The sequence below is a fragment of the Lampetra planeri genome, chromosome 23 (genome assembly GCF_965212315.1).
Source record: "Lampetra planeri chromosome 23, kcLamPlan1.2.h2, whole genome shotgun sequence".
Taxonomy (NCBI): Eukaryota; Metazoa; Chordata; class Hyperoartia; order Petromyzontiformes; family Petromyzontidae; genus Lampetra; species Lampetra planeri.
The window spans coordinates 7422930-7435770 of NC_136129.1; the positions used below are offsets into that span (position 1 = coordinate 7422930).

General features: G+C 47.1%; 1 protein-coding gene across 4 annotated transcripts in view; it reads right to left on the reverse strand.

The window, feature by feature from the left end:
• Positions 1 to 236: 236 nt before the first annotated feature.
• Positions 237 to 12841, reverse strand: part of LOC144726383 (transmembrane protein 180-like) — a 17320-nt gene continuing 4715 nt past the window's right edge. For all 4 annotated transcript variants that reach the window (XM_078605049.1, XM_078605047.1, XM_078605045.1 and 1 more), the window contains exons 4-12: positions 12282 to 12548; positions 11516 to 11735; positions 10803 to 11023; positions 9299 to 9453; positions 6639 to 6722; positions 5796 to 5939; positions 3983 to 4153; positions 2885 to 2933; positions 237 to 1866 (exon numbers count right to left, since the gene is read on the reverse strand). In XM_078605049.1, the coding sequence (XP_078461175.1) occupies positions 4012 to 4153; positions 5796 to 5939; positions 6639 to 6722; positions 9299 to 9453; positions 10803 to 11023; positions 11516 to 11735; positions 12282 to 12548 (1233 nt within the window). In that variant the 3' untranslated portion in view covers positions 237 to 1866; positions 2885 to 2933; positions 3983 to 4011. The remainder of the gene's footprint in view (positions 1867 to 2884; positions 2934 to 3982; positions 4154 to 5795; positions 5940 to 6638; positions 6723 to 9298; positions 9454 to 10802; positions 11024 to 11515; positions 11736 to 12281; positions 12549 to 12841) is intronic.

The window sequence follows — 12841 nt, forward strand, 5'->3', positions numbered from 1 at the left end:
GCCGTGAATGCCTGCCCATGGAAAGCCAGTATTGTTCGCCCGCCACCTCTACAAGAAGCTGATCTTGACACCAGCAGTTTCCGCCAATCGACGAGCTCCTTGATAGGTGTCTCCTTTGCAGTGGTCGCCTTGGTTTACGGAGCCCGGGCATGTGCACTACCATGTGTCAACCATCTCAAGCAAGGATGCCTAAGGGCGCAAGGACCTTTAAGAAAGAGGCCGCATAAAAAAAAGACTTAAGCCATGTTTATTTTATTTTTTCAAAGTGCATATCAAAAAAAATTTGTACCATTTACTGCAATTGCACAGTTTGTATATACATGATTAGTGTAATATTCAAATGTAACATCCAAAAATATACAAACATGAGCACATCTGTAAGTGTAAAGGCACTTAAAACAAGTAAAATCCCACCATTGGGCTACATGAGACACCAATATGAATTCCCTAGTAATAAAACAGCAACCTGGCAGGCAAGTTCAATAATTTTTGATTATACTGGTAGGAACCTGGTTACACCAGCCCACGGGATTATTGTGTCCGTCCATCCACCGTGCATCCAAAAATGGGAGGGGTGGGGCTGGGTGGGGGTTGGGCTGGGTGGGGAGGGGCTGGTCACCCCGTGGTGCCCTTATAAAACTCAACGTTTAACCTACTCACGCCGGCTTGTGCCCGCCCTCAGTCGGCCATATTTGCGGAATACGCCAAGCCACCGTTGACCCAGGCCATTGACCGAGCAACCCAACGTTCCTACCAGCTCCCTCCGCAGGAATGTGTTTTTATGGCACGTAATCAGTGTTTTGTTTTCCGAGTCTATTGGCAATGATGTACCTTAAGAATACCTTTACGGTAAGAGAGAACATTTGTTGAGACCTTTACTGTACAAATGTTGCTTGTCTAGCCAAGACACCTGTTGGTGCAGGAGTGAATATGCTTTGTTTACATCGTATGGAAGGAACTGCAGGGACTCCTCTACTTCAGAGGTCGCAAACGGGTTTTGATTCCTTACCCGTACCGGGCCGCACCAGGGTCGCAAATAGATACCCGTTCCCTACCCGAAATGAGTGACAAACGGTTACCAGTGACTCACGGCCTACCCGTACCCGGCCGCACCAGGGTCGCAAACGGGTACCCCTACCCATACCCGGCCGGGTACGGGTAGCCGGGTATCGGGTAGGGTACGGGTATCCGGTACCCAGTTGCGACCTCTGCTCTACTTACAGTCGACTTAAAAAACTCGTACAAAAAAACCTGCCCGTATGTCCAGTTGCCTGTTTGGACTGAGAGTTGTTAGCTCAACCACCGGGTAAAAGATGGTGCTGGTGGCACCGACATCTGCAGAACATGAACCAGTGCCATCTACAGGAGATTATACAACTTTTAGTGTACATGCCGTACACCATGTTTGGAATCGACAGGAGTAAAGTTGTGGACTTACGTACAAATCGATTTACAGACCTCTGGAACCTAACTTGTTCGGAAGTAGAGTCGTCCCTGTATTGGCGTTTTATAGATTTTAAGATGAAACATTTTGATGTGAGAATGTGAATCTAGTATACTTTACTTGAACCTATTGTACATTGCTTGAACGTTACCGATGAACGCATGCTGGTCCCAAATTCAAGGCAATAGATGGACATTTTGTAATGTGGGGGGGGGGGGGGTCATTTTTTTGTTCAAATGCACTCGCGTGCACAAGCGCATGCGAGGACGTGCGCCTATTCTCATCTTCCACGAACAACGAGAAGAACGAGGCTCCTACCTCAATGTAGAAGTCCATACTTGACCGACATGCTTAAGGTCACATGAAATCGCCACTCTCCCCGAGCTTGTCTTTGTCCCGGTCGCCTTTTGGCGTTCTCTGGTCTAACACAGGTGAGACGAGGCCATAAAGAAGGCTGTCTGGTGTAGACCAATCAGTTTCAAAGACAAGGTATCAGAGCACGTTTGCATGTTCACACGTTACGTGTGTCTAATGCACACTTAATTCCTTATAAAAGGTATCATTTGTTTGACCATCTGAACGCCTGTTTTATTGCCTGAAAAGGTAAAACCTATTATTTTTCATACTTTGATACTGCCAAAAAAAGGTCCCATGACATGATACACTTAAGCATTAAACGTGTGCTACCGTTCGGCACGAATGACCGTGTACAAACAATTGATTCGCCATTGACTCAGGACAACCGCTTCGTTCGCAGATTGGTCATTAATTTGCAGCTGCTGTAAATGACCGTACGAAAAAGAGACGGTATCGGAATATTCTCGGAAATTAAGTCCTTAAAATGCTGAGGGGGGGCGTGGAAGAATAATCGCGGTGAATTTAAAGCGTGAGATTTTGTAATCCGCTTGTTAACCCACTTGGGGTTTTCGCTCACTCGCATTTTTTTTTTGTGCCATGCGTTGCAATCTTGAGCAGTTGAATTCAACTCCTGGAGATGCCCCGTTTAAGACGCTTGAGCGAATAAATGCTCAGCAAGCAGCCTGACCTCACAAACCAGACTTAAAATTAAATTAAGGTGAACTTCTTCTTGGTTCTTTCGGTAAAGTCACGTAGAAGGGAAGAACCAAGAAGATGAATCCCTGCAGTCACGAAAGCTTTAAATCAAAATTTAAGGTGAACTTATTTTAAAACATACCCTCTTTTTGGTTGAAGCAGACCTATTCACACGGCCGACCTTTTCCCCATATTGGCCCTGGATATGGGCAAGTGCCAACTGTGACATTTGAAACTTCAAAGCTCAAAAAAGAAAAAACTTTGACGAGGCTTGCACGCACGGCTTCAGAAGTTAAGTGGCGGAGATTTCAATCTCATCCCCTGTATCTCGCTCGTGTCATGCACTCCTCACGGCCCTCACCCACTCCCCCCACTCCCCCCACTCACTTCCTCGCCCTCCTTTGCCATGCCGAGGAGCTGCGAGGGTCGCCATGACCTGTTGGGAGCACAAATACAAAAACGGTGAAAAAAATATTGACACTTATCAACGCTTTCGAATTGAGATCAAAAGTATTTATGCATCAGCTTTGTCCGTCAGTATGTCTCTCATGAGGTGGGGGGGGGGCCGAATGATAACTCTCGTAAAGACGATCCCATAAAAAAAAGTTGCGTTGCTATTTGGGACTTGCCATACAGAAAACCAGCCAGACCGGTGAACGGTCGGCCAAAAAATTGGGAGACCCAAATAAGAGCAAAAATGATTATTTACAATTATGCAACTGCCCGTTGGCTTTCGTACTAATGAAATACTTCCAAAGACAAGCACGTGTTGGAAAACATTACATAATCCAAGTGATTCTTCCTAACTTGTTTAGGCACTGAATCTAATCTCCACTGTTGCTCCTGATCTGGCGGTTTCAATTCCATTGCACGCCTCTAACACAACTTTGGCTATGCACTAAATGGTACAGCCGCCTCACCATGCAAAACGAGTTTTACTGACCCCTAAGAAAGGCGACGATAGTCGAAATGGGTGGTTCTTATCCTGGGGTGCGAGATGTCCTTTCTGAGAACCAAAAGGGCTGCAGTCAAGGTTAATAACCACTGGTCTAAAGTCAACCCCTGATGGTAAAACAGGGTTTAAAAACAACAGATGTGTGTGTGTGTACGCATGTACAATTTAACCTCCACTGGTTAAGTGCCAAGGTGTGATGAATACTAAACAAGCTAAAGGCGCAGCCCTGCAACTGCTTGCTCACACCACTGTTGGCGGAAGGGCCTCCACTTGAGGGATCTTTAAAGAGTCCCTCTCCCAAGGTATTTGGGCGTTCTCTTCCAAGCTGGCTGGGCATCTCGGAAGAGAGGTGGAAGCACGAAGATTACCCCACCACAAACGACCTGCCAAATCGACTGCGGTGTACCCATTTATGCTACCATTGTTTTAACCGCCGTGCCAGAAGATGGAAGTGGTGACCTCTGGATTGCAAGTCCAGCGTGTGCACCATTACACCAAGACGACACATGCCATGAAATAAAAATAGATACCTCTTTTTCACAGCTGGTCTGGGTTCTGTCTACAGGTCGGCGTGCCGTGGGATGGCATTGTGGCTGCTGCGGATTGAGAATGGTGCCCATATGCACAGTTGCAGCAGGGAGATGGTGGCCGGGACAATGCACAGCAGGCTGAACATGGCTTGGTGCAGCCCAGCCTGCGAGCTGGGGGGATGCGGAGTCGAGCAGGAACACACAGACACACGCCGCACACGGCCACACAGACACAAGCACACAATGTGAACCCAGGTCAGTGTTAGACTTGGCACAAAGATCAGTACTACAGTTTGTTGCTCTCAGCATCACATTCCGTGGCCCGAATAAGCATTTTTTTTTCTTTTTCTGTGTGCCATCTACGCTTTTGTCTCAGATTTTTTGCTGAACATGGCACATTACAAATCTTGGACCGATCGTCTCAACATTGACAAGAGCTGTAGCTGTACACTCTGGTGCCTGGGGCAAGGTGATATCCTCACACTGCCCCCCCCCAACCCTCTCCTTCTGCTGCTGCGGCACCGACTCCACCCTTGGAAAAAAAAGCGTAGCGACCAGCCGCCACTGTTTACTTTGTGTTCCAACAATTCAGTGACCCATTCCTGTGGCACCCCTCTTGGGAGAGGCACCTGGGGGCGGCCGCCCTGCTCGTCCACCTTGTACGCCCACCCCGCCCTTGCCATGCTACGGCACTGAACACGCAATGGCAAAGGTACCAGTCAATGACAAACTCAGTTGAGCGTTCAATGCTAGGGTCGGTGCTATGCTTTAACACCAGGCGACTACATACACTTTCAAAAAAAATTTATCTCGATGCTATCCTCCCAGAATACAGGGGACAGTGGTAGAGAAGGAGTGACCTCCTATTGGCTTGAGTTTGATAGGATTTTAATAGAAGGCCTAAATCTGCATTCCGGCAGACAGGATTTCAACCACAATGTGAACACTTGCAGTCGTATCTCTGTCAATCAAAGGCGATTAATTAGGATGTCCTTCCCGCCTGACCACTTGAGTAAATTCACAACTTTATAAATATCACACGAGGTGGCATTGTTCACGTGCACTGGTGAATGCCGTTTTATTATCGAACCTTAGAGGATGAGCAATTAAAGCGAGACACTTCATTGGCCGAAACTCGCTCAATACTTTTTTGTTTTTTTCGGTAAAGTCACGTAGGTAAAAAATTAAAATAAATTAAATCACGACACTTAAGCGGTGTGCTTTCGCTAAGTTGTCCCCACCTGAAGAAGGACGCTTGTGTTGTGCCCGAAACGTCGTGATTTAATTTATTTAAATTTTTTACCTACATGACTTTACCGAAAAAACCAAAGAGTATGAATCCTTGCAGTCACGAAAACTTCAAATCTCGCTCAATACTCTCTTATGCTGCTGACAATCAAGACGTGAACCTGCATGCACACGAGTGCCTCGAGCATATTAAGAGAGACGCGCAAATACGATTACTTAAGCAAATTATTACTTATTCTGATTACTCGCCTGTATGGACACCATGACAATAGTTTGGGGAGGGGGCAGAAGTGTCACCCCCTCTTCCAATTTTTACCGCTGGACAGAAAGAGATGGGTGGGCAGCGATGGGCAGGCCTTGGCGATGTCATCGGTAGCGTGGCTTGCGCAGGAGATTTCCCGACTTTGCGAAGCAGGATGTAGACAGCCTCGAACTTTTAAAGGGACCCCCGAAAATTAAACCGCTCAAAACGTCGGTCGACCACAAATTTTTGTCCATTATTCGACAACAAAAAAAAATCGACGAATCGTTGTCCCAGCTCTACTTACACGTGACCGTAACCCACCTGGTGTCTGTTGTGCCAGCCATGTCTCCCAGGGTCTGGTAGCCGTGCTGGTTCAGGATCCTGACCACCAGCATGGGCGCTAGCGACTGTGCTGGCTTGGTGAACAGTGCGTTGAGCCCAAACACCATAGATGAGAGTGGAGAGCTGCACATGCATACAAAGACAAAGAACCCCCAGTATAGCCTTTAGAGACTGTTGGGGCAAGTGCTGTTCGCGAAGGGCAGCATGGCATGCGAAGGGGTGGGTGGCCAGCACCACGCCCGACCGCCTTTGTGCACACACACACACAAAGGCCCCTCTCGAACTAGAGGCAGTTGGTGAACCACACGCAAAAACGTCCTTGAGCGCAATTTGGAAAATACAACTTGAGCTGAATATTTATAAACATCATTAGCTTTACAAATATGAAGCGGAAAAGAATCTAAACTAAAACAACACGGTGAGTCGATGCTAACATGAATAAAATTATATTGTTTTACACGGCTCATGAAAAATGGGCACAAAGTTGTTTATTATTATGTTGCTTGTTTCAGGAGAGTTCCGCCAAGCTTTGTTAGTCGGGGGCAATGTTGCTACGTGTAATCCCAAATGACTAAATTGCAGGAATTTTTTTTATCAGAATTGGGATATTGGTCAAAACTCGTTCGATTGTACGTGGGAGGAAATTGGGATATCCCGGAGGAAATCCATGCAGAACAGTGGGGTGAAACTACAAACTCCACGCAGAAAGGTACTCGAGAGTTGGGAATTGAACCCAGGCCCTTCTTGCTGCGAGGCACGATGAGCGTTACCACTGGGCCGCCACCCTGTCGCCCCTGTTGCGCCCTCGCTGAGTCCACGCACCTGCGTCGGTGGGTCCGGGCGTCCGCGTCGATGATATCAGACAAAGGGAGGTTGAAGAGGCTGAACACAGCCTGGGGCAGGACCCTGCAATGAAACACACGGAGCGCCACGGTGGCGAGATGTTAACTGCCTTGCCTAGTTTACACGAGGTCGTGGGTTCGATCCCGACCCTGACGCCTGTATATCTTTAGAGTGCGCATGTTCTCCCCGTGGCCACGTGGGTTTTTCTCCAGGTCCTCCGGTGTTCCTCTCCACATAAACATGTGTTTCAAGTATTTGGAGGCTATAAATTTCCACGGGATAAGCCACTTCGTCGAGCTATCATTGCTTCTGAAAAATATCTATATAGCTCAGTGGGCCTAACCTGGTAAAATAATAATAGTAGTAGTTAGTAGTACACAGCACAATTAACACCGTTCAGGGTTGGGAAGGGATGAAGTAGCTGTCACGTACATTAATTTAAAGCAACAAAATACAGCTTGCAACTGAAAATCAAGATTCAACGCAGAATTACAATTTCACTCTTGCTGTTGGTGGTATAGCGACCTGTGTGCTTCATCAGTTCCTGGAACTGATGAAGCTACCAGCTGCGTTGTGCCACGTGCCAAACAACACGTGGCACAACGCAGAAAACACACCGGCAAGGTGATTGGCGTTTGTTTAAAGAAATTAGGGGCCGTCCATAAATGACGTCACGCGATTTTTGGACGATTTTTGACCCCCCCCCTCGTCACAAAAAGTCAGACCCCCCCTCAAATATGACGTCACAAAGCTCTGCCCCCCCCCACAAAAAGAAATGCTTCAAATCGCTTTAAACTATTGTCATTGTAGTACGTATTTAATGTGGCGCTGCACTCTGATGTTGTAGGAGAAAACATTTATTAAAAAGTCTATTTAATTAAGTAGAACGTGTTGTCTATATTTATTTAAAGTTGCGCATTTTGATGTGACGTCACATTTCTTAACCCCCCCCCATCGTCACAAATGTCTGACCCCCCCCCCCTAGGTGCGTGACGTCATTTATGGACGGCCCCTTAGATAAACCTCCCATTACAAGCCGACAGTAGACACGTCACTGTTTCTTCTATTTGCCCAGGAGATGGCGCAGTTTGATCATGGCTGACAGAACCCTACGGGGCACGGATGGGATTTCACCTGGGCTCCTCTCGCCAAGGAAGACCCACGCCTGCCAAACCGTGACCCGCACGTTTGACTGGCAGCATGGGATACCTGTCAAACCCTTATCAGTGCCCATCTTATTACAGACCAATTCCGACCTATACATCTCAACGTTCATCCTACAAAATCCCATCGCAAGGGAGAAACACAAATAGACAAAAAAGTTGTTTTGCTTGCTTGCATTGAAACGGCTGTACGCCGTACGGACCTGAAAACTCAATTTCCCTGTACAAGAATGCGGCATAGCATGGAGAGGTCACGCATCACGGGATGCATTCACCACTAAGCCCAGCAGTGGCATGCTAGGGAACCGCGATGGTTGAGATGTTAACTCCCTCACTACTATATTTTGCCACTGGTAAAAGAGATCTCATAGTGTAAATGCTTACCCCGAGCTCTCAATACTCTGATATTGCACTGTGTTTGAGTTGTACGCCTTCTGGTGTCATCTGGTCCAACACCAATGGGGACTAGGCTCTAAAGAAAGCCGTCTCGGGTGTGGACCAATCAACTTCAAGGACAGTACATATTATTATCATTATCAGAGTTGCTTCTTTTTGTTTGCTTTATTGACTACTTGTGTTGTGGTTATTGCAAACATGATGCCTTGAATAAAGGCGTCAGTTTTGTACCAGTTTAAAAGGGTAAAAACCTACTACTATTCCTCACCTGGTATGCAGGTCGCGGGCTCGATCCTGACCCTAACGCCTGTACACACTAGACTCTCGATTATCCCTGTGCGGTTTATCCGATTTGTGGATTAACTGCGCACCTGAGATTTTGACGTAAATTAATGACTCGTGGATTTTCCCTGAAGCCCAAATTAATAATCTCTTGGAAATGTCTATTACAAGTCACGTGCTTAAACCGAACAAATATGTGCTCCAGTTAATCCAAAATCCACGTGATCGCCTCTACAGTACAGAAGTTGCAACGCTTTACAACAGTGGGTGGAGTTTGATTGATGTTGATCGGTGTGGCTCTGCTGCGGTCCACTCAGTCTTCTGCGCGGGAGCAGGAAAGTGTTATCACTGAGCACGCGCATCGATCGGTTGATCGTCAGTATTCGTTAACAAACTACGTTTTCTTAACTTAAACATCATTTATACAACATATTAGTGGTTTTTGGTATAGAGATTAGCGGAAAATTTTTATTTTTAGATAATCCGTGATTTTGAATTATCCGCAGCCATCCTCCCCGTCATCAGCACGGATAATTGAGTCTCGTGTATGTTTGGAGTTTGCACGTTCTCCCTGTGGAGAACGTGCAAACTCCCTGTGGAGAACGTGCAAACGCCGGTTTTTCCTTCCACATTTAGAAACACGAGTTTAGATTATTTCGCCGCGCTACATTTCCACGCGATAAGCCACTTCGGTGAAGCTATAATTTGTGGCGAGGTCGCTTCTGAAAAAGAGCTACACAGAGCTTCGTGGGCCTTACCTGGTACAATAAAAACATTTGCTTCCCAGTTTATGCTCACATGTCGAGCAGCAGGAAGGCGGTGAGCGACACGTAGCAGGACGAGCCAGCCACGAAGGTGATCGTGGCGAGACACAGCTGAAGGACGAAGGCGAGAAGCAGCAAGCGGTAGTATCCGACGCGCTGCAGCAAGCCTTGGCTGCACAGCACCAGGATCTGTGGGCACAGACACGGGCGGTGGAGAGCAAGTACTCGGGGCGAGCGAATCGGAGGGTCACAGTTGGTGTCTGCACACGTTTGAGTGCTCCCAGTTTGGTGGTCGCAATGTTTGAGCGTTTGAAATTGGGTGAATGGAGTGAGTGCGTCCACGCATGAGTCAGCGTATAGGTGGATGAAGAGGGATTGGATGAATGCCCCGTGGAGATGAGAATGAATAGGCGGATGAGACCCACATGTACACAAATAAAAAAAACCACAACTCAGCCCTAATAATAATAATACTTTCATTTTATATAGCGTCATTGATGCTAATAAGATTCCACAATGCTGTACATTCATTATATATAAGGACCAAATCTCATTTACAGCCAGTACCAAGCAAAGCCTACTACCAATTAATAATTAGAATATTTATCTTTGGTTCTTTTGGTAAAGTCACGTAGATGAAAAAAAAAGGTGGAACAGCCACCTGATGACGGAAGCTTGTGTTGTCTCTGAAAAGTCGTGATTTGATTGAGTTATTTTCATTTTATTACTTTTATTATTATTTTTCTTTTTCATCTACGTCACTTTACCGAAAGAACCAAAGAGTATGGATCCTTGCAGTCACGAAAACTTCAAATCTAGAATTAGAATATTTATTGTTCCTGGAGAAATCTAATGAGCTACAAGGCTCGTTTTCACAGATGTCTCGTAGGGGCGGGTTAGAACGTTACAACAAACAATACAAAACCACGATAGTCATGCAAAGTATAACAAAGGTAAACAAATCAATTGAACTGACCCATGCCCATCATAGCAGGCAAATACTAATGAGGTATTAACCTATTCTTGGTTCTTTCGGTAAAGTCACATAAAAGGGAAATAATACAATAAAATAAATTTAACAATAAAATTCTCACGACGTTTCGATTGCAACACAAGCAATCATTTGAAAACCACAGCAAGAAAATTTGAAAAAAGTGGCGTTTAAAAAAAAATTCTTGCTGTGGTTTTCACACCTGATGATTGCTTGTGTTGCAATCGAAACATCGTGAGAATTGTATTCTTTAATTTTCATTATTTTATTATTTCCCTACTATGTGACTTTACCGAAAAAACCAAGAATAAGAATCCCTGCAGCCACGAAAGCTTGAAATCGAAATTTAAAGGTATTAACCTATTTGTTCGAAGCGACCTGGCCACAAATTATAGCTCAACCAAGTGGGGTTTCACGTGTAAATACACAGCAGCAAATGGCACAAAAACAAAAAGCACAAGCAAATAAAAAAGTTATCACAACAAGGATATTAGTCCATTCACCAACACACATACACAGGGCATCTCAACGGGCCCCCCTCCCTCACCTGCGGACACATGAAGCCCGCTCCGTAGAGCACGCTCTGTGCTCGCGTGGGCATCGTAGCGGCGGGCAGCAGCTGCTCGGCAAATATGAGCGTGAAGCTGCTGGAGAAGGTGACGTGCAGGACTTGCAGGAAGTTCATGGCGACGAACAGAAGGAAGTCTCGCTGCCGCATGATCTGCAGCGACAGCGAGACGGCCGACGCCTGGGGCAGGGCTTTGCCGTCTGCACGCAGCAGGGGATGCAGTGCAGATGCTTTGCGTGAATGGACAGAGCTGCAGTTCATAGACGCAGAGAGTTCCGCGCCCTGCGAACGTGTTGCCGATTGGATATCCTTCGCTTAATGGGCAGGTACTGGGTGCTGATCGTGAGATGTGGTGGTGGCTAGGGGAGGCTTTCGTCATGGCTGACGATGAGAGCAAATTAAGATTTTAATCCTCGTCTGCTGTTTGTAGAAGGGAATACTCCCACCCCTGGGCTCATGAAATACGAGGGAGCACCGTTGCTATACAATAGGCCATGTTTAGCCAGCGCTTTGTCGATATACACACACGAAGGGTTCAAAGCTCTCTTCAATAAAAGGCTCACGGGTCTAATTCCCTGGTTAATATTTGGTTTAGCCAAATGTTCTAGATAAACAGCTCTAGAAAACACCAGGCTCAAAACCCCAACTCGGCTCGTTTGCATACAAGACCCAGCAGAAGCTAGGCACGGCACCTTTAAGAAGTGGAGTGTCTTGGGGTTCTGGGTTGCTGGCGGTGGCGTGGCTGGAAAGCTTATCAGTGGCAGACACCACATGGATGCCCGTGTAGCGCATGCAGAGCCACGCGATGCAGGCCGCCAACACGCAATACCACTGCATGGTGGAAAACACGGTCATGTTGTTCGTGATGAGGCCACACAGCAGCACCGAGCCCGAGCCCAGGAATGAGGCCACCTGCCCAGACACGGAAGGCCATCGAAGAGCACGGTTACTTTTATACTCGCTTAAATTCAATGTACCAAAGGACCGAAAGCTTCGTTAACCTTTTTTGCATCGAAGACCTGAATATAAAAAAAAAAATGTAAAAATGTTTTAACGTGGGATTTGTGCTGTGCCACTGAAAATGTGGTACTACGCCTCTGGTTTATGGTAGATGCTGCATTTTAATAATGCTCTGCAAGTGGGATAAGATGGCGACGGGCGTAGGGACAAGACAGCTGTGGAAATTAAACTGCCATTTCTGTCGACAAAAGCAAATGTGAGGATCACAATCTTTCAAAATGTTTAGACATATTCCAATGTATTTTACAAAAAAATATATTCACTGTCAGCCTACCATAGGAACGTTGCCTGCTGGGAAGCTTCCCGTCGGCCTGTGTGCGAATGTCTGCCTGCGTCGGCGCATCTGCCGTATGCATGTACATACGCCGACCTTCTTTCGCATCACGCATAAGCCAACCGTGCTAATCGGAGGTGTTGGCGCATCTGTCTGCGTCGCACCTGGCTGTACTTGAGCAGCGTGAGGCGGTCGCTGTGCCGGCCGGAAATCTCGGCAAAGAGCGCGCACTGCGCCAGCAGCACGAACGTGAGCGCGCCGTCGAAGGCACACAGTGCCACCAGCAGGTGCACTCCTGCCAGCGGATCGCCCGGCCCATAGCCCCCGCTCCGCCACGGGAACCAGGGCAAGAGGAAGGCGACGGCGTAGAGCGTGGCGCCGTACGCAATGGCCAAGCGCCGGCTACGGCAGCATGCCCAGCTGCCCGTGTCCTGCTCGGCACCGTCGAGGGAGATAAATGAGGGTCGTGAGCGTGAAGACGCGCCCGCTCTCTCCGTGGTGTGCACCTCGTCAGGCGTTAGTGACAAAAACGTGGAGGTGGCCAGGAGGTTTAGAGGTCAGATCGCTGAGCTGGTGCCGCCGAGATCCTGGGCATCCAAGCAGTCGACTTTGCTTAAACCAGGTTCTGAAGTGTAGTTAATTCATTGTCTCAGCACGGTCACCAATGGCGGAACAAAACATGAATCACATCAAATTTGGCTCTGCGATTAATTTGGCCAAATTC